The sequence below is a fragment of the Trachemys scripta genome, chromosome 1, assembly GCF_013100865.1.
Source record: "Trachemys scripta elegans isolate TJP31775 chromosome 1, CAS_Tse_1.0, whole genome shotgun sequence".
Classification (NCBI taxonomy): domain Eukaryota; kingdom Metazoa; phylum Chordata; order Testudines; family Emydidae; genus Trachemys; species Trachemys scripta.
Genome location: NC_048298.1, coordinates 191697317 through 191719926, shown reverse-complemented (window position 1 = coordinate 191719926; position 22610 = coordinate 191697317). Strand labels below are relative to the sequence as shown.

General features: G+C 39.7%; 1 protein-coding gene across 1 annotated transcript in view; it reads right to left on the bottom strand.

The window, feature by feature from the left end:
* UMODL1 (uromodulin like 1) overlaps window positions 1-22610 on the bottom strand; it is a 97609-nt gene that overhangs the window by 44027 nt on the left and 30972 nt on the right. Inside the window, exons 3-9 of the mRNA XM_034753330.1 lie at window positions 20421-20641; window positions 15695-15937; window positions 6654-6815; window positions 6136-6251; window positions 4291-4483; window positions 2807-2947; window positions 348-602 (exon numbers count right to left, since the gene is read on the bottom strand). Coding sequence (XP_034609221.1) covers window positions 348-602; window positions 2807-2947; window positions 4291-4483; window positions 6136-6251; window positions 6654-6815; window positions 15695-15937; window positions 20421-20641 — 1331 coding nt within the window. The remainder of the gene's footprint in view (window positions 1-347; window positions 603-2806; window positions 2948-4290; window positions 4484-6135; window positions 6252-6653; window positions 6816-15694; window positions 15938-20420; window positions 20642-22610) is intronic.

Genomic DNA, 22610 nt, shown 5'->3' with positions numbered 1-22610 from the left:
CAGGACCTCCCCCACAATTTATCTTGACTGGAAAAAAGGGGCAGTGCAGCAATGGCAGCTGATTGCACTGCCAAACTGGCAACACCACATTCTAGGTTAGATTTATGTCTCTAATTGCCTGAGTCAGGAAGCAAGTGCTTCCCTTTACCAGCTGCGTAACAAAAGAGCCACATAGCTCCACACAACCCCTGCTGGCTGGTTATCTGAATTACACTAGCATTGGGGTAAAGGGAAGAGAGCATGTGTGAGTGGAAGAAAGCTAAAGGGAGGGTCCTGAAGGTATCATGGGGAATCATCACAGGATAGAGACGTGGTGAGAAATGCAACATTTCTAAGGTGATATTTACCAGTTTTGACATTTTGATAGGAGACAATGTTCTTTCCACAAGATTCATAGCTGATCTTCACTGTGTATTTTATACCTGCTTCCAGCCCGGACACATCCATTTTCATTTCTGTAGTCTCCATATTTCTGAGCAACTCTTTGCCCTTGTACACTTGTACTTGGAACGTGTGGTTCAGAGTAGAATTTACACTCCAAGATACTTCAAAACTGCTGCTGGTAACACTGACGATTCGGTGGTTTCCAATTGAAGAGAGGTCTATGATAGCACAGGAGAGCATCATCAAAAGTGAAAGGAACTTTTTTTCTAAGAGATGATGTACTCCAAATCCATTATATACATATACTGTTTTGATCAATACAGTGAAATTGCTCATTGCAAAATAAACGACCAGATTCTGCCATTTTTAGATTGAGTAATATCGTACTCCACAAGTAGCCCCACTGGAGTCATTAGCTATACATTTACAATTTGTTTTCCTTTTTTTGTCTCCAGGATTTGTGACTGATCTATATAAATACAGATACTTGTCCAATAAGACACTGGCTTGAATGACAGATGTAAATGCAATCTCAATAGTACTACTCATAGAGTAGAATACCACTCAACTTGAATAAGGGTTGCAGAATTAGGAATCAATAACTGAATTCAATACCTTTGGAATAATTATCATATATACTATATGCATACATGTTATTGTAGCCATGTTGGTCTCAGGATATTAGAGAGAAAAAGTGAGGTAATATCCTTCACTGGACCAACTTCGAGCTAACAAAGGACCTGAAGAAGAGCTCTGTGTAAGCCCAAAAGTTTGTCCTTCTCGCCAACAGAAGCTGGTCCCATAAAAGATATAACCTCACCCACCTCGTCTCTCTATATGCATGTACTCTTCATTTATTTTATAGTTTGCTCTCCCAATACACTTCCTCAGCCAAATGCTACCCATCAGGGCAGTGTAAATCAGAGCAGAGCTTGGATCCTAGTTTTCATGCAGACACTCAACATAGAATGGAAGACTGTGGCATCAGTCAGTCACAATTTCAGTTCTTTTTATACTGATTGAACTTCCTAAGGAAAAGGGAATCAAAGTTTTTTTCAAACCAAACAATGTGGGTGCCTATTTCAATGGAAAGGACTTGTTCCCAATCATTCAAGCCAGTGGCCCATCAGACAGATATTTTTACAAATCCTAGAGGCCAAAGACATAACGCCTATTGCTCTAAAATGACTGATTTAATTTCTGTCACTTTATGTTAAATTTCAAGTGGAGGACAAATATGAGGGTCAAAGTCATAATAACTGATAGTTTCAATGAACTAGACAAAAGGTCACTTCTTAAAACTTTCCCCTCTGTAAAGAAAAAGAAGGGGAGATAGTTAATGGGATTGTAATACTGCTCAAGTGAAGGAATTAAACTGGGTAATAGAAAGGCTAATCTATTGGGGGTCATTCTTAGTACTATCCCTCAGCTGGCACTGTAGACATTGTAACTCAAACAGCCTTCAGGATAGAGGAAATTGAATTGGTGATGAACTTAAAATCAAGAAATATTGATTAACATCCAAGGTTTCTTATAGCATTCTGAATCAGTAGATTTATTAGCTGTTGATTTACTTATAGCGCTGGAACTATTGCTAGTACTAACTGGATCGTGTAGTAAACTTGGAGTAAAGTGTATCATATTAAGGAAAAAAGGGCATTGTTAAGCAATTAGACATTCCTAGCAAAACAAATCCAAATTAAACATCATCCACATTTTCAACAGCTCATAAGACTAAATCAATGCAATGTAAGTAATATAAGTGGAAACACAAATCAGAAAATTTGCTAAGGCCCTGATCCTACAGACACTAACCAACGTGTTTATCTTTAAGCACATGAGTAGTCCCATTGAAGTCAGTGGGATCTAAGCATGTTTAAATTCTTTTCTGAATTGTGCCATAAGGAATAATTTCACCCATCAGTGATTTGCAGCTATGTCTGACGTGCTACATAGCAACAGTTTAACAGCTTAAGCTTAACATTACACAACAGTTGAGGACCGTAACAAATACTGTATGCAGCTGAAACTGCAATTGGACTTTAAGTATGCAGAATGTACTTACACATATTTGCATTTCCCGAGGACCCCGCAGATATGTATTGATAATGCATGACTGGATCAAAGAAGTTATCGCAGGTTGAAGCTGAGGCTTTGGCAGATGGATTTGGGGGCTTTGGAGCAATTGGCTTGGTATGGGAAATGGTTTGGTATTGTGGGATAAAGTACATGGATGGTTTTGCTAAAATGATCAACAGGGAAACAGTTAACAGGCCGATCCTATGCCATCTTCCACTCCCAACTCCATCATAAAGGGCAGAGAGCACACTGTGCTCCAGAACTCCTTTGCTGACACACAGCCATTTAAAGTAGATTAGAGAACATTCCTCAGACTTCTGAAAATCAGGCCCATGCTTCCTACCTTTAAATTCTTTCTGTGGCTGCCTAGAATCCCTGTCCACATGTTCATGTTCACAGGTGCAGTTATAATAACCTTCTAAATTTATGCAAAGCTCTGATCTGGAACAAGCTTTGAGTTCTGCGTGGGAACATTCATTTACATCTAAGGAGAGGAACACAGTTTTTAGGACAGAACTTACAAGTATCTTGAAAGCAGCACAGGACTTTACCTGCAGTCTATAGCACAGGTAAGGCCAGACTATGTACACAATTACAGCAATGTAACTCCATCGGAGTTACTCTGGATTTGCACCAACACAACTGAGATCAAAATCTGGCCAGCAAGCAATTTCAAAGCACTTACTGTAGAAAGAATGATTTGCTATTCTCAAAGCTAATGCCACAATGAAGCAATTGCATATGTAAATTATGGAAAGTAGTTTGACTTTGGAAGCAGTTCATGGACTGGGACCAACCCAGTGTCAGTTTTATGCATTTTTCAAGGAAATGCAAAAAAGTCATACAAGAATGCTAGTTTCCTCAGTGCTGCTCCTCTATTCTGTCTCCCCACCAAGAGAGTTCATCCCACAACCACCCTCTTCATGAAGTCTCTGTCACTCTCACCCTTTCCAGCTCATTGCCTTGAAAGAAAAATATGTATTTTATTGTTACCTCTCCCAGCCCCTGCATTTTGGCCACAGAGAGGAGTGTGGGAATGCCACTTCGGACAGCAGTGTTACCACCTCCCTTGAACCAGCTTTGATCCAATTATAACTCTCCCATAATTTATTTTTAAGATACGAGTTCCAAAATTATTTTGACTTTCTTACTATTCTAGGGCATGAGCCAAAACCCACTGAAGTCAATGGAAGTCTTTCCATTGACTTCAGAGGGAGCTGGATTGAGTCTTTAAAGCATTATTTTTCAAACTGCGTTTTTATGCCAAGTAGTGTTTCGCACTGCATTTTTGGAGTTTCAAATCTTCAAATACTTAAATAGCAATGTTTTGGTAGATAGATCAGATTTAGGTGACTAAGAAAGTGGCCTAAATATAGGGGCTCATATACCACAGGGATGTGTGCACTCCAAATACCTAGACAAATCATATTCTTATTTGATCATACAAGTTATCTGCAGTAACACTTGCAACAAGTTTCCAAAATACAAAGCATTCTTGGTTTCAAAGTGCCCCATGAAAGTTTTCATTAAGACTATTACCTATTTAAAATTCCTTCTACTGTGCCACAAATTCAGGCATGCTTTTCTTTTAAGTCTAAAGATATGCTACATTATGAAAGTATATTTCTTCTTGAGTGACCAAGGGAAATGCAGATTTCCAAATAACTACTAATTAGAAACTTCATTTGCCACAGAGTGGGTATCTTAGACACCCAAATTTACAAAGTTTTACTTTATATTTCCCACGGTCAATGGAGAACCATAGGACTAAAATTCTGAGTGACTGAAAAAGTTTCCCCGAGAGACAGAACCATAAAAAATAAAAACCTTGAACATCTATGTTGATAACTTCGTACACACGCTTCACAATGCCTTTCAACAAAGAAGAAACTTTCATTAGTGGAGCTGGCTGATGTAATCCAATCAGAACCTGAGATGCTAATGTCCCAGCATATGTTTCTGCCTGAGTAGTCTGGATATGGTACACTGAGGAATTTAAGGGCCATAATGCACCAGTCATCTGTAAAAGAGGTGAATAAACGTTTATATCTGATTTGTTTAGCAATACAACTATACACCAATGAGATATAACCTATCTCGTATCAGAGGGGTAGCCGTGTTAGTCTGAATCTGTAAAAAGCAACAAAGGGTCCTGTGGCACCTTTTAAGACTAACAGAATATGCTCCCAATACTTCTGTTAGTCTTAAAAGGTGCCACAGGACCCTCTGTAACTTATCTAGTGATTATTATACTAAAAATAATTAATACTAAACTGAACAGAACAGAACAGAACAAGCATTAATTCAGAATTCAAAAACAGGAAAAACAAGCAGTATTTTAGTTTGAATTTGTGTAGAGTGAACATTTCTATTTCTCTTATTGCATAGAAAAGGATGCAGTGTAATAACTGCTAGACTAATGAAGGAGTTGAACTCTGTCAGACCTAAAAGATTTGCCAGGAACACATAAGAAAAGGAAGGTCTGGTTGTTAAGACAGGTCCTTTTTGAGTGTAGTACTTAATAACAGAGCCTCAATAACAAAATCCTTATTACAGGCAGGGCTGGTAGCACTGCCTATTATTAAAAGGACCCAATACTTCCCTTATAAGCAACTGAAAACAGAGTCTTATGACTCTGCCAAAATTCAACATTTGGGCTGAAATTTTCCACACTGGGTATCTGCCTCAGGATGATTTCTTTTAAATGTTTCTGCCAGAATGGTTCAGCTGTTTCCAAGGATGAGGCTAGGGGGAAAACATTGTTTCGCACTGTTAAGAAAATGTTAACAACCTTTTCTTTGAGAAGTAGTATTGCCCCTTTGCTTTGGAGCAGTGACTTGAAATTTAGCAATGGGGTGATTTTTGCATCAGGGATGCCTTTTGTTCCCCCTGTGAAAATCCACCCAAATTTGAACAAGTTATAAACCTCTTAAAAATCTGTTTGTACATGCTCAGTAGATACTTGTTAGAGCTTAGCAGCTAACACATGGGAAGATTCCATATGTCCTGGGCATGCTCCAGTCCTTCACAGCTCCTAGTGAGGACAAGACTGCACATGCACCATCCTAACAAAGCGACTGAGCTTGTTCAGAAGCTCATTGGATCTTTCCCTCTAACAGCAACTGCTGTTTACTTCTGGAGTTCAACTATCAACATTTGGGGGATTCAGAATCTGACTGATATCTAGATCCCAGTTTCACAGCTGGCCCTTGTTTCTAGAACGAGTCAAGCCAAAACCCCAGATCTGAAAACACCCAACTTTGGAGTTCTTTAAATCCAGGTCTAAATTGTGTGTCTCAAGTCCATCTCTGCTTTTAAGTGGGGCTTAGAGGCAGAGCAGATGTCACTGAAGTAGAAGAAAAATTAGATCTTATAACATAAGAACTTTAAATTCCCTTTCAGTGTCTTAAGAAATGTCAAAGGAAGCTGTGAAATTGCTGTTACTTGAGATATGCAAGAGTAAAACTGGCATTCACCCATTGAGAATGCATTAGGAAAAATTAAATCTATCCTGCTATGATACGGGGAAATGGCTGGATAATAAAGTCCTGCCTAGCACCAAGAACCTTTCCAGCCCAATGTAGCTTGGCTGTGTTGGCATTGAGTATCAATGTCAATGCAATGAGAGAAATAAGAACATAAGAGCTTTCAGTTCTTTGTATCTATACGTACCATGGCGTGCAAAAGGCGTGAATGATTCAAAAGTCTTGGATCCACTCTGCTTAATTCATTAAAATCCATTTTCACAAGGACCGTTACATTAAACCAATATTTTTTCAGGTTTCTCTCTGAAATTGAACAAATTAAAATATAAAAGCATTTGGGGTCTGATCCAGAACAAATTGGAGTCAATAGAAAGGCTCCCATTGAATGTAGTGGGCTTTGACTCAGTATCTGTGAATGTACTATGTACAGCTATCATATATCAAGGTATTTCTCATGTAATCCAGACAACAGAACTGGACGGGAGAAGAATTAGAGCAAGAAGGTTCCACCAAATCTTCAAAGCCAGTTTTCAGGGGCTCACAGATTCAATATTGAAACCAATCATCCTTGAATTGATGGAAATCAGGTTAATGTATTATGTTATGAAGATACACAATAACAGTTGCTTTGTTTGTCCTCATCTTCAACAGAAAAGGTAAGGCTTACTTCTTTTGGAGGGAGTTTAGAATTTGTCAATAACATACCTTCTGGTATAGGATCCACACAGCCTGTTCCTTTGGACGAGTTACAGCATTTTTTAAGTCCTGGACAGTCAGTATCAAGTGTGCATGAATAGTTTAATGAATCCATTTCCTCCTCTGGACAAACACCAGGTCTTGAGGCAAATTCACTGGATCTGTTCAATGCTGTGTAATAAAAACATTTAACAGCAAAATTGCATGTGATATTTGGTTTCTTTAACATTGTGATATTGAATCTAAGGGATACATCTCCTCATAGTCCTGGGTGAGGGTCTCTTCTTGGGTTGTCCTGAGGGAAGGGGTGGGGGGGGGAATAGCAACTTAAGACAAGAAGTGTTCTGTAAAAAACTGTCAGCATCATCAACATTTTCTGATTTTTGTGACTTTTTCCATGACATTTTTATCAAAATTTTGAGTTACTAGAAAAGACAGGTTGCAGTAAATGGAAAAAAAAAAAAAACTTTGCATAAAATATGGAAAATGGAACATTTCCAGCAAAACAGAAATAACTTGAAAATTTTCATGAGGTCACTTTCCTGTTTTTTGACCAGCTCTAGTCCAAACAGAATGAAATATAAGGGTCAATAAACAGCAGAAAGGTGAGACATTCTGGGTTTTACCCCCACCAGGTCCTTCAGTTTTTATAATCTAAAATATTACACAGGGATGGAAATGGGTGTTTTCATGGGGATAAATTCTGCTCTCAGTTACACCACAGCCATGCAACTGAAAGCTATAGGGTTACATACTAAGAAAGGAGAGCAGAATTCAGCCCATGATTTGTAACCATTTAATTTCTGGGAGTTACATGAGGTTGCTATTCTAAAACAGATTTAGCCAAGAAGAGAGTGGCTAAGGAAGAATATTACCACTTCCTAGGTAAAAGGCACATGATTTTCCTGGCTTCATGCCAATAATTGGTTCCACACTGGGGAAGACTGAAAATATTTTCTATGATTTAATATCAGGCTTCTCTGAGCCTTCCCTTCAGGGCCGGCTCCAGGGTTTTGGCCGCCCCAAGCAGCCAAAAAAAAAAAAGCTGCGATCGCGATCTGCGGCGGCAATTCGACGGGAGGTCCTTTGCTCCCAGCGGGAGTGAGGAACCGTCCGCTGAATTGCCGCCGAATACCTGGACGTGCCACCCCTCTCCGGAGCGGCTGCCCCAAGCACCTGCTTGCCAGCCTGGTGCCTGGAGCCGGCCCTGCTTCCCTTCATACACTCCTGTCAGACATAGGCCCAACTGCTGCTTATCTCCACTAGTCTTTCCATGTTGGGTCCTATGGTTTCTCTTTTCTTCTCCATTCACTGTGCCCAATGTTTTTTGGTCTCATTAAGTCCCATTCTGCTGCATGGACAATTTACTTCAGCCAAGAAGAAAATGAAAATGATTCCTGTGATTGTAGCCAAAGATGTTCAAGTGATGAAAAATACATTCACCATAATTGAACTTCTAGGGAATTAAATGGACACTGCCAATTTTTAATGGGGTTTCAATTTCTCGTATCCCAGTGTGCCGATTAAAAGTAAAATTTTGATTTTTCTGTCAAGTGGGCTGTAATATTGAATGAGATTTTGTGACTCCACTAAATATACTCCTTTAACAGGCTAGTGATCTTTATTAAGCAAGATTTAAAGTGAACATATGTAACCTACTGGTGGATGGGTGTTACAGGTCCGCCTCTTTGTTAATCCACAGAGAATAGGAGCCTAACCACAGCTAAGGAGACATGGCTTTTTAGCTCAAGCTGCAGCAGCTCAGACTTTTATGTCTGGAGGACCCCAGTTCCACCCACAGTGTGTTGGTGATAGTGTCCATCATACATGTGCAAAATTACATATACATCATTCGCAGCACAATTTCTGCAACTGGCCGTGCAGTCATAGTAATTGCTTAAAGATATTACCAGCTATGGCCATGTCTACACTAGTGAACTCACAGCAGCACAGTTGTACCGATGTAGCTGCGCCGCTATGAGATCGCCCATGTAGCCACTCTGTGCCGACAGAAGAGAGCTCTCTCCCATCGACATAACAAAACCACCTCCACAAGCAGCAGTAGCTTTCCTGCTGACATAGCGCTGTGCACACTACCACTTCTGCGGGCGAAACTTAGGTTTTTTTCACACCCCCAGCAGCATAAGTTTTGCCAGTATAGGGGATAGTGTAGACATGGCCTTAGACTTCAAACTGGTCATTGATACATTCAGTTACCTACACAGTTCAAGTAACTGGCATGCAAGTTATTTGCACATGCAGTTTTGAAGATTTGAGCCCAGAATTCCTTAGACTTTTTTAATGGTATTTTGTTCTCAATATGTACAAAATAAATATTTGGGTGTTTTAGTAGAGCTGTATGCAACCTGGCAAATAGCTACATGGATTTAGTTCTATAGTTTGCTCCAAAACGGCTGGCAGGGAACCAATTCTTAACATTTCAATTGAAAATTAGTCTTCAACAAAGGTGAACCTCCAAGGTGAACCCCAGCAGCCCTACTCCCCCAATAAATATTGGGTTGCTTTAGTTCATGTGTCTTCAGAGAGTGCCCTGGGAGTTTTGCAAGGGAGGGGCAGATATTTTGGAGAGAGGCTGGCTCAGAGGAGAGAAGTTTGCCAGCTTGAGAGAAAGGATTGGTTAAAACACTGTACTGGGACTCATGAGCTACAGAACTAACTCCCAGCTCTGCCACAGACTTCCTCTGTAATCATGGACAAAGCACTTCAGTTCCCCATCTGTGAAAAAGGAGCCTTTCTTTCACCTTTTTCTGCCTGGCCTATTTGAATTGTAAGCTCTTTGAAGCAGGGACTCTCTCTCACAGTGCGTTTGTACAGAGAGTAACACAATAGCTCCCCCAATCAAAGCTGGGGATTGGCCTCTGGTTGGCCACCTCCCAAGCACCTCCTCTTGGGCAGATGTGGCTTCCCAGCATTGTGTCTCTTTCCCCTCTTCCATGCCCTTTGTGAACTTTACCCAGTCCTTTTTGTGACTAACACCATGCCCCCCTGCCCGCGGAGTTTGCTTAATAACAGAAACAGTCCAAAAACAGTCTTCAACACTCCGCAAAATAAATCCCTGCACCACAACCCAAAAGTTCATACTCCTGTCTGGCTCTTCTACCACATGCAGAGCTCTTCCCGTGTTTCAGTCTGTGTCCTTGCCAAAACGTCACTCCCAGCCTTTCCTAGCAGGAGCTCAACCTTCTCACTCTGGCTTCCTTCTCCTGCCAATGTCTTCTCTGTTCAGAGGGAGAAGACAGCATATTACACTGCTCTCCTTCTGAGAGCTCCTCCCAAGTGGCTGAGAGATAGGGGACACACAGCCCTGCCCCACCCTACACTACAGAATTCCTGATCCCACACCCTTAAAAAAACAGTGTCCTGGGTTTTCTTCATCCAACTATTAACTTCCCAGGACTGCTTCCTCTCTTATGGCTTTGGCCATTTCCTGCACCTTTGCTCACTCCAGTGTTCCAGGAACATGGTTTTCAGGCTCCCTCTGAGCCTAACAGGCCAATACACCCCATTACAGGGACCAATTGTGCTATATGCTACAGTAATACAAATAATAATAATAAGCTTCCCAATTCTGCAAACTACTACAAGCCAATGTTTATTGAACTTTTCTGAGCTTGGACTCAGAATTATGAACCCATCAAATCCTGAAACCAAGGCTCATTTTAAACAAGTCTGAGGTTCAATATAGCTATTTCACACCGTTCTTTTTTTAGCATGTGAAACTGCAGCATAAACCATTAATGAGTCATGTGCAAGCAAAGGGAATGCCATTGAGTTCTGGCTGAAAGCCATATCATCCATTAATCTAGAATCTAAAGGTCATAATTTTTACATCAGCAGAGAAACAAAGATGGACTCACATCACATTTCTGTCTAATCATATAAGACACACTTTAAAATCAATTTATTCTCTCTACTGTAACTATCATGGGAACAGTCACCCAGAACTAAACCATCTGCAAAACAACATCATACTATCCGGGAGCAAACCAATGGTCTCCCGTCAATAGAATTATGTATAGTCTTTTCTTCTTCTATAACTTTACACAAATAATAAAGTAGAAATGCTGTTTCCATTGCCTAGCAACCAAAAGCTTAGTTACAAGCTTATTGCATATAATAACCACAATTTCTAGTTAGGCAGGAGAATCCTCTGGGATAGAGATGCTAAGGGATATAATTAGCTTAGCAGCATTAACCTCCCTCTGTCTCTCTACCTGATCAGGACTCATAATATACAGTTTTCTCCAAAACTTCCCTTACCCTATCATCCTGAGATGGCTTGAGGTGGTGGTATAGCATAAGATCAAAGTACTGTAACTGTCACAGGGACCCAAATGTGGACTAACAAAGACAGATTATTATAGGCAGGGCTGCTGGCATCATCTATTATTAAAGTTGTCAACACTTTCCATTATAAAACGCTGTGTTTTCAGTTACTTATGACTTTGCCATACTTTAAATATTTGGGATGAAATTTTCATACCTGGTGTCTGCCTTGGGCTGATTTTTTTTTTTTTTTTTTTTTTGCGCAGGGGGTGGGGTGAGGGGGATTTTAGCCAAATAGATCAGTAACTCCTGAGAATGAGGTTAGGGAAAAATACATTGTTTTTCCCATGTTAAAAAATTCTGGCAACATTTTCTTTGAGAAGGACTAGCACCTCCATGCTTTGGAGCAGGGACTTGACATTTGGCAGGGGGCCTTTGTGTCAGGAATGTGCCTTTTGACATCCCTGGAAAAAGCTCAAATTTGGCCAAGTTGTAAGCCTCTGAAGAAAAATGCACTTTGCACATGTTCACTAGAGACTTGTAGAGAGTCACAGCTAGTGTCTCTGAAGGTTCCATCTGCACAAGAGCATGCTCCAGCACAAGGCTGTGCAGGACTTTCCCTGCAATTGCTACTCTAGGCTGCTATGGGCCATGCCAGGTCAAACCTTCCTGCTCTATCCAGTGCTTTCAGTGACACCCCACCCCAATCCTCCAAGAAGCATGGAGGAGAAAGCTGCCTGATGCAAATCCAGAGGACAAGAGCCAGACCAGGGTGGAAGGAGAAGATTAGATAAGGAGCCGTGGGGGGAAACTAGGACTGGAGTTTTGAGGAGGGCGGGAAGGGAATTGGGGCCTGAGGACGGGGAATGGTTCTGGCTGAGCAAGGAGATGGGAACTGGGAGCCAGGGAGGTGGAAGTCTGCTGCAATCTTAAAAATCAGAAAGGTTGCCTGAGCAATCTTAATGCGGCCCCTTTGGGCCTATTTATCTATTCTGATACAGTCTTTAATTACATGACCATATAATATTTTTCCACGGGACTCCTGCCTCAGTCAGTACACAGAGTGGATAGGGCTCACTCACTTAATGAGCAGCTGTTCAGTGTTTTCTTCTACCGTCATTGTTCAATGTGTGGCTTATTTACTGCACACTATTTACACTGCTCTGAAGATAGAACTATTGATTTCCTCAGGGGCTTTTCTATGGCGCTCATTACTATAGCATGAGTGCATCACAAATATTAATTAATTTACTTTTGCAACACCCTTGTGAGGTGGGTGGGATATTAATATCCCCATTTTACGAATGGGAAACTTAAGTCAAAGAGAGATTAAAGTCAAAAGTATCCACTACTTTTGGGTGCCCAATTTGAGAGGCCTAGGACCTGATTTTTCAGAGTATGTAGCATTACACAGCACTTCTTACGTTCAAAGCGCAGCTCCCATTGACTACAGTTGCAGCGCTGAGTATTCAGCTCTTCTATAAATCAGATCCCTGGGTCTCAAGTCAAGCACCCAGAAAATAAGGAACACACTATTAGTGACCATCTTTGAAAAGTCTGGCTTAAGTGGCTTGCTCAGCATCTCATGGGAACTCTGCAGCACAGGAAGGGATAGAATCCAATTCTTCAGGGCAACATTCAACTGCTTGAACCATGAAACTATCCTTTCTCTTCCCACAGTCCCTTGCCTCGTTCACTACACACCTTCCAACTTCTATAATGACAAATAAAGCAGAAGTCCCATAGACGACAGTTTATTTTACTACACAACTCTGATTCTTCCCCAGAGCTGGTCCATCTTGTGTACTAAATGAGGCAGGAGTTCTGCAGAAAAAATAGTAAGTGATCATGTAATTAAAGACTGTTTTATAACTCATACCCACAAGGGAGCCAAACATAGATTGCACAGGCAAGTTTCATTCTGGCATTTCCTAACTTCTGAGTTCTTGACTTTGCCACCGTATTAATGTTCTTTTAACATCTTTTCTTGGGTGTATAATATTATCACAAGGGTGCAATTAACATTAGAAGGAGTTACTGAAGAAACTATACTAGTCATGTACTCTTAACCCCGCCCTCCACCCAAATGTTAAACAGAGAAAGCCTCTAGGCCTGCCTTCCCAAGCAAAGGGTTTTGATTGCTTCTAAAAAGTAAAGATGGGAAAATGGCCAGGAAAAGGTTTCACTCCAAGGCTAAGCACATAGAGAAAGCCACTGTGGATAACATCAGGGGGAAAAACAATAGTCCAATGGCATGCAGTGCAGTAATTCCAGCAGTTCCAAATGTCCTCCTTTCATCATTTATTTAAGACTTTGTCTAGACAGTGCATTACCATTCATAGAACTTATGACTAATGCCCTGAAAAGCAAAGTAAGATGCCTGAATATTCTAATGCCAGAAGTCATCTAGAAATTATGCAAATTTGTTATCAGTTTAAAATACTCCCAAATTAACTTTAAAAATAGTCAAAATTATAGCATGTCATCAGTAAACATTTCCAGAGTATAGGTGTGCTAATTAATGGCACGGTGCTAATTAAAGGTTAGTTTGAGAATTTGTATAGCTAACTAGTGCAGGCATTTTCCATATATTTTAATATTGGTTTTGTTTTTAAAATTAAGTATATCATGGTAGATGTTGTTTGCACTAACACTGCAGCATCTGAACTGTTCATTAAAGATGCTTTTTGTTTTAAAAATATACATCAATTACACAAGATATTTTTCAAAAGAGACTAGCGATTTTGGGTGCCTACATTTTGGAATGTCCAACTGAGGCTCTTTAAAAGGGCCTGATTCTCAGAAATGTGCATCCATCCCAAAACAGAGGCACCCAAAAATCACTAGTCACTTTTCAAACTCTTGGCCAAAATTGATTTTTGTTGGTTTGTGCTATGTAAATAAATATCAACTATCCTTGACTGCTATTTCACCTTGCCATTATTTGGTTAATTTTTACACTGTAGAAGTGGTTCTTGAAGGAGGGATTTGATCTACAGTAGTTTTCCACCAACCTGAAGTTACTGCCTGGAAATTTTGTATAACCAACAGTAGTTTTCCACCAGCCTGAAGATACTGTCTGGAAATATTGCAGTCTGTGGCCAAATTCTGCATTGATTTACACCCTGTGCAAAACACTGAAGTCAACAGAATTGCATGAAGGAATAAGTCAGGGCAGAATTTATGTCTCACTATGCTTTTTTTCCCTTAGATTATTTTGAGAAAAAGATGGGTTAACAAAAACAGACACCACTTTTATGTTCCAGTCATTTCCACTGAAATCTTACATTGCCAAAGAGTGATTTAATAAGCAATAAATGATCAACAACTTGCATAATGTATGATGTTATGGGATGGATTTTCAAATGCACCTAAGTGACATAAGACATAAGGGCTTGTATACACAAGAAAGTAGATAATGTTTTCACCCTTCAGCTCATAGAGAGCCGAGAAGCGAACCTGAATCATCTTTTAAACCAATATAATTAAACCAGTGTAAAAGGCTGTGTGGACACATTTCGGTATTAAAGTGGCTTATTTCAGTTTAATTAACTTAAAGTCAATTAGGAACAGGTTAATTAGACTGAAATAAGCCACTTTTATCACCAAACTTAGTGCCCATACAAACTTTTGCACTGGTTTAACTATATAGGAAAGTCACACCTTAAGTTATACCAGTTCTTTCTTGTGACTTCAAAGTCCCACTGAAAGTCAATGGTACTTGTGCTCTCAAGTCACAGAGGTATGTCTACACTGCAGCTAGGAGCATGCCTTCTAGCCCGGCTAGACAGACACGCTCTCTCTCTTTGATCTAGCATGTTAAAAATAGCAGTGTGGATGTTGTGGCAGAGGCATCGGTTTGGGCTAGCCACCTGAGTAAAAGCCCACCCAGACACCTGGGTCCGTACTCAGGTAGCTAGCCCATGCTGCAAAATCTGCACTGCTACTTTTAGCACACTAACTCAAGCCCTGCTAGTGCACATCTGTCTTCCCGAGCTGGGAGGTTGCATTGTAGACATACCCTTAAGTACTTTTGAAAATCCCACCCACTGTCTCTAAGAAACTCAGTGTATCTGTAACCTTTGGGAGCTTTTTAAAATGTGGATTTATTGTTGACAACAAGCAGCCTTGTGCAAAATGTTCAACGTGGTCTGCCGGCAGGTGAAACTTATCAGATTTGGAGTTTTGTTATAAACCAGAAAGTCTGATCAGATTCAATGAAAGGTTCACTGCATTTTCCAACTTTTCAAGCAAACCTGGGACAACTTGTGGATTCGTAAAGAAGTCATGACATCAGGCAGCCATTGCATAAGTTTTCCTTTGAATTTTTAGGTTAATTTGAACTCAAAATTCAAAGCACAACTTGAAGATGGCCATGAAGTGCCATGGCTCCAAACTCAAGCAAATATTAAAATAAGTCCTTGTGAAATTAAATCGGCGTGTTTCCAGCAGTCCTAACTGATAGCCCTGTAAAATGAAGTCATCCACAGAACAGGTATAGCACCAGGCAATGACTGGGCAAGCTACTTCACACTGCTCTACTAATGTGCATCCACCCTGACACACACAAAGACAAGCTGTAGGGGTGGCAAAGTAATGCGTTTCCAAAATGGACATTTTGAACCAAATTTACCGATGACCTATGCCAACTCAGCAGTTTCAATGGACTGACACCAGCAGTGAACTTGGCCTTTTGAGTCAAAATCTACAGTGAATCACCTAACAAAAGGAATATTTATTTAAATAATTATTATAATTCTTACATAAAGTGCAATAGAACCCAACTTGTTCATACTCTTCACAGCAATCTGTAAAATTCATAATCTCAGGGACTTCAACGATGCGATACTGCATTTTATAAGATGTCTTAGGACAAACCATCCATGGAATCCATCCTCCACAAGAAGTGTGTTTCTCATATGACTTTTGGTAGGCAACCATTTTAGACACCGTTTTAGTCATGCTATAGTTGCACAGATGGTAGCCTAGCAAGGAGAGGCCTTTTTCTAAAAAATTAAAAAAAAAAAATCAGGGTTAATGGCTAGCACTACAGAATGAGTTTCCTTCAATGTTTAGATGTAAATTGGGCTATGATCTAGAAAAAAAAGCCATTTAATGAATGATTAATTCTCAGAAAGGCAATTATTAGGAAGAATGTTACTGGAGAAAGTGGACAGATGAAGTTTGCTGATGGCAATTAGTAGTGGGAGTTGTTTTGGTTAGTAAAAACTATGCAGTTTGTGAGAAGCTCCAGATAAACATAAATGCCTTGAGAGATTGGGCAGAACAATGGCAATATAACTTGGATAAATTTTATGGACATTAACAAAATTAGTCTAAAATTCACATGTGAGTTAAGGGACTCGGAACTTCTATGATTTTCTGAGGAAAAAAACAGTTCATAATGTCTGGAAACATAGAAATCAGAGGTGGGAGAAGCTCATTAGGTTTTTTATTTTTCTCTTATGTGCTTCATCCCATCTTATTTTCAATGCCTCAACAACATCCTTTGATAGACTATACTAGAAGACAAGAGTATAGTGACCCCACAACATTTGGAGACATCTTTCCGCTGACAAGCATTCCCAGAAGACCATGTCACTGGACTTTCTGTTTTACCCTTCTAATTTTTTAGTGGATCAGTGTAAATCCTATGGATCAGCTTTCAGCTGTTATAAATTTGCACGGCTCCACTGATTTCAGTGAAGCTATGCCAATTTATACCGAGGCCTAAAATCTGATCCTATATCTTTTGAGACCTGAAATCAGTTTAGATGAGGTTAGATTTAACCGGGGTAAAATGGCCTCCATAAAGGCATGTGTTAAGTTTAGCCTCAAATCTCTGCTGCTTAGGCCCTGGCCTTGATCTTAGCAGACATCTTCAAAATCTTAAACAGGCCTGCTGTAGAAGGAAAGCAATAGAGGTGAGCTAGCACGGATTAGTGGGAGGTTGCTGATGAATTGCATTGGATGAGGGATCCACAAAACGAAAGACAAGTTTTCCTTAATAACACAACCCAAAATTTGCTGATAATCAGAGGGACAGATAACTTGAGAGAGAAGTGTTTTGTTTTTATGCTGTCTCAAGTAAAGGCTTAGTGGTGATGCTTGGCTAAAGTCTTTGTTATATTAAAGAAGAAGTTATGAAGGATACAATGATAATATGTGTCAGTGTATTACACATCATTTTATAAAACAGGATCATTTCAGTCCTCAATCCTGAAAAACCCTTATGAATGTGCTTACCTTTACACACGCAATGGGACTACTCATGTGAGTAAAGTTCTGCACATTCAGAAATGCTGGCAGGATCAGGGCTTTCCTGAGGATGGAATTGGTATCTATTGTATTTTCAGCAGATTTATTTCAGATTATGAGAAAACCATTTTAAACATTCAAATACTTCATTTGATAATAAAAACAACTGACTTATCTGAAAAGTTTAATAGGTGAATCCCAATCACATGCACCAAAATGAAAGTATCAAGATGGAGCATTAAAAAAAGATAGACTAGCAAGTCAAATGAAATATAGTATTTAATTAGAGTAAAATTGTAAGTAATTTTATTTAGGGTTGTGTGATAGATAACATGATTTCCTCTTGAGATTTTATAAAAATGGGAGGGGTGAGGTTTGGAAATGTGAAAAGACTAATCAGATAAACACATCTATATTGGTATAACTTTACACACAGAAAAAGATGGAAGGGGCTTTTAATAAGTTAAATGTGAAGTGGATACAGATATCAAAGTGTGGTGGGACTACACCTTTCGGGGCTCTCGGAGAACTGTGGGCAGCCAAACAGAGAGAATGAAGCAAGAGAAGCATGTAATCAAAATATGTACAGTACAAATGATTCAAAGATGACAAAAAATATAGATAAACTAATTCAGTGTAAAAATTTTAGATGCTGGTCCTTATACATCACATTTTCAAACACACATGGCCCCCAAAAAACATGCTCACCACATTTGTAAGCAAATGGTGTCCTGTATTTGTGCGCACATAAATGTGTAATTGAAAATTTGGTGGGTTCGTTTTTAAGAGGTCTCTTTGGAAAGTTGGAACCCAGGGCCAGATCCTCAGCTAGTTTAAGTTAGTGTATTTTCACAGAATTCAATGGAGCTCCATTGACTTACATCTGTGGAGGATCTGGCCACAGACCACTTGTGTGATTGTGATTTAATCTCTCTCTCTGCCTCAGTTCTCCAGCTATAAAAAAGGGATAATGCTACCTGACTGGGGTGCTGTGAGCATAAATTAATTATAGCATTCAGATTTTACGGGGATGGAGGGGGCCATACATATAGATAGACAGAGTCTGCTCCTGGGTTTCATAGATCAAAATTGTGATATTCAAGAATTGCAGTGTTACAATTTAAAATGTTAGGCTTGTGTGGGCTGTTCTGCATGCCCCCAACCACCCCCATCGCCACGACAACAGTGCTCAGATCCCACTGCAATGAGTGTGGTATAAGAACCTGAACAGAATAGCACAATGAGATAAGAGGAAGGTTAAAGATACATATCCTCACATCCAGAGCTGAAAAGACAGTCTAAAGATATCATCACAAATCTAAAGCTTCCAGGGCAACCGAAACCAGCTTTGGATTTGTAGCAACATTCAACATATATATGGATATGAAATCTAGAAAGTAAAATGGTACAGATGTGTGAAAACCAAGTGTAAGTATATAATTAAGAAGCACTGATGTCAGGCCAGATATATGCAATTCAATTTTATGGCTATTTCACTAGGCACGGGTTGAAACTGCCACAACCAAGAAAGCAGGTTTGAGGGATTCCCATGAGAGTGTAGAAAGATGCACTTCTAAAGAGACTGAACCAAAGCTAACAGAAGCAAGCACAGTTCCAGCTTCTCCTTCTCTGAAGCTAGTTCAGGCCCACAGTGCAGTCTTATTTAAAATAAGGCTTGTTACTATGAGAGCTCGGTTCTCTGGGGACAGCAGTTTCTCCTGAGCACTGTGGCTTAGCACAATTTGGTCTGTTCAGCAAATTGGCATTCTCTGCTCATTAGCTCCCAATCAGCAGGAATTAAAGTGTACTGGACGTGTTTCCACCAACTCTCAATTGAAATTACTAGCAAAGCAGATAATCATCTGAAGTTACTTCTGTTACATTAGGTCTGTCATCTTTGAGCATTTCAGCTTTCATTTTAGCAACCTCAAGCACGGGCAGGCAAAGTACAAAGCTATTATACTAAAGCAAGAATAACAAAAGCACCTGTGTGACTATTATTATAAGAGGTGAGCTGCGTTGGTTATTCAATATTCAGCTCAGACTCTGAATTAGGAATAGGCTGTGTTTGGATTTCAAGGTCAAGACCAAATCAGGCCTGGTATATGGGATCATTGTCAAATCTACCAGTGACAAAAACTTCTGAGTTCTTCATGCTAGATTTTCATCCCAAATTATGGAAATCTCACAAGATCAGCTGCTGTCATGTTGGGCTGAAATTTGCAAGAATGCTTGAGATCTAAATCCAAACATGAACCAGAGACAAAGTCCTTAATTGCTTTGATTTGACCTACAATTAAACCCAAGGGGGTGGGTCCTCATCCAGGGGATTCAAACAACTGCTCTGTCTCCAAAATTTGAAAAGATTTGAATTAAAGGTTCTGTTTTCTAGGCTCTCATATCTGAAAACCTCAAACATTTTTTTGAAGCAAGCACAAAAAGATCTCTGTATCTTCTGCCTGTCCCCCCTTCTGTAGGGGGATTATTTAAAATGTGATTTTTGGTAGAGTTATTGAGAAAAATCCATGTTTAAGTAGAGTGATCAGACAGCAAGTGTGAAAAATCGGGACGGGGGTGGTGGGTAATAGGAGCCTCTATAAGAAAAAGCCCCAAATAGCAGGACTGTCCCTATAAAATCAGGACATCTGGTCACCCTATGTTTAAGAAATAGGTTATATATTTTGGTTGAGAATTTCAAAGCCACCGAGGCAATTTTTAAAAAATACAACAACAAAACTCCAGCCAAAAACTAAAAGCTGTTCAAATCTAAATAAATAATGAATTAGTCTAGAAATTAAGAGTAAACTAGGAATTAAAACTGGTGCGCCAAAGCCAGAAATTTGCATGGTTATTTGGCTGGCTTATTCCCATTCATAGCCGATAACTGAATGTGAGAGTTAAAGATGTGCCATCTACACTCTTGCCTTTGCCACCTCATACATCTCTAGAAGTTTGCTAGTTTTAATTTGTAGACACTCCTCAAGACAAGGAAAAGGATTTTTCATCAAAATCGGCACATGACTGAGTATAAAGCTGCAGTTTGAGCCTCTCTTTTCTGGCAAAAGGGAAATGACAGGTTTTTTTAATTGGGGGATTCTTATGTGGTCAATGAGACACAGCTGGGTGTCTGGAGAGCAGAAACAATCACTGGTTCATTTAGCATAAAGAGACATCTCATCATATCCAAACTAAAATACCCAACATTTCTCAGCTGCGTTGTGTATTACTCACCTGTGAAGACATTTCCTTTCCCTTGCCCTGTGGCTGTCCAGAGAATGAAGAAAGAAATAACAATGATCCTGGTCATTGTACCAGCAAAGATTGGCATCGTTCTTCTTATTTCTTTTTTCTCACAGAACAAAAACTCAGTTGTTATTGCATCCAGATTTTTGGAATAAGGAAAAATTTTCCTCTGTTTTTCTCCTTTGCAGATGGGTGATGACAACTGGCTTCTGAACAAAGAGAAAATCCAATGGGTATTTCACCTGTGTAGTCTCATTAATGCTTTCCCCATGGAACCCTTGCATCTCAATTACCGAGCCTACCAGTGCACAGCTTGAACCATCCAATGTAGTCATTTACAAAACAAGATGTTAGAAAAACTGCTGCACTGGTCCGCATCTATCCTTCTGAGCACTAATCCCCTTTTGTGCCTTGAACAACAGACAGGCAGGAACGAGATCTCACACAGTTGACTGTACCTCAGCATTCATTTTAAACTCAATTTTGACTCTGGCCAAATCAGAGCTGAGGTTATATTATAGTTCACACCTGGAAATTATTGGCCTCAGAAATTCTACCTCTTGAAGTCAAAGTTATTAAAAATAACTGTATATGTTAAAATAATGCTTCCCTCCCAACTTTAAGCTTGCTCACTGGCTGCTTTAGTGCCTCCCTCATTTTATTGTGACCGTACTGTCACCCATGTTGCTGCCCGAGTGAGAGCTAGAATAGGGCTGGGCAGCGATAGGGCCGGATCAGGTTGTATATAAGCAAATTCGGGCATCCAGAACCCCTTTCTTTTCACTATCTAAAACAGGAATATAAATTGCAAAGACAAATGGATCCACACTGTTCAAACACAATGAGCAAGCATAGAAATTGTTCTCTTTTATTGAAAAAACAAAGAAACAAAACAAAAAAAAACCCACAAATCCTCACTAATGAAATGTTATAACTGAGATTTCAGAATGAAGCCTGGAAAGTTAGTTATGGTTATGGTATGCCTACACCACACAAATATATTAATACATAAATACAGTAGAACACCAGAGTTACGAACACCAGAGTTACCAACTGACCGGTCAACCACGCCCCTCATTTGGAACCAGAAGTATATAATCAGGCAGCAGCAGAGGGGGAAAAAAGCAAATGCAGTACAGTACTGTGTAAACTATAAAAAAATAAAGGGAAAGTTTAAAAGAAAAAAAGACTTGACAAGGTAAAGAAACTGTTTCTATGCTTGTTTCATTTAAATTAAGATGGTTAAAAGCAGCATTTTTCATCTGCATAGTAAGTTTCAAAGCTGCATTAAGTCAATGTTCAGTTAACTATTTAAAGAACAACCATAACCTTTTGTTCAGCGTTATGAACATTTCAGAGCTCCGAACAACCTCCATTCCCAAGGTGTTCGTAACTTGGAGGTTCTACTGTAATGCCATATAGCAAGAGTACCAATTATTACCAGTGCTTAAGAGAACCAGGTAAAGTTTCTTTGGTGACCACAACTGTGAATTTTCCAATATGTGTGTTTTTAAATCTCAGCCACAACAATGTAACCATACATCTTTGAACAAGTACCTTGTTAGACCCCTCAAGTTAAATCGGTGTAGGCCTCCAGGGAACACACAAGGGCAATGAGTGATTCAATAAGTAGTTTATTTCCTCTGAGTCAGTACTGAGCCAGAGCTCCAGCATAGTATTGAGGACACCTAGCTGCTGTTGGTGCTACCCATCTGTTTTGATGCATGAGATTTAAAAACTTAGACCAGGCTGGGGAAAAAATTCCCTAGAAAATTGAGACAAAAATGAAAAAAAAAAATCATTTTCATCTAAACTTCCCACTGAAAATTTTGTTTTTTAGTGGAAACTCAAATATAAAAAAAAAAATCAGCCAAAAAAAAACACTTTTGAGTTAGAAAGGCTCATGGGAGTTGTAGTTTGGGTGCCTCATGCTCCCATTCTTCTCTGTAGGCCAGGATCCCTAGTTGGACAACACCTCCCATGATGCACTATGGTATCTCCTCTTAGAGAGGGGAGGCAGTGCATTATGAGAGTCCCTCAGCACCATACATCATGGTAGTCTGGCCAGGAAGCTCAGCCCAGCCCAGCCCACAGAGGAGAAAGAGGACATGAAGCAACTGAACTACAACTTCCATTAGGCATAATTTCCAAATAGAAATATTTTGGGATTGGGGTGTT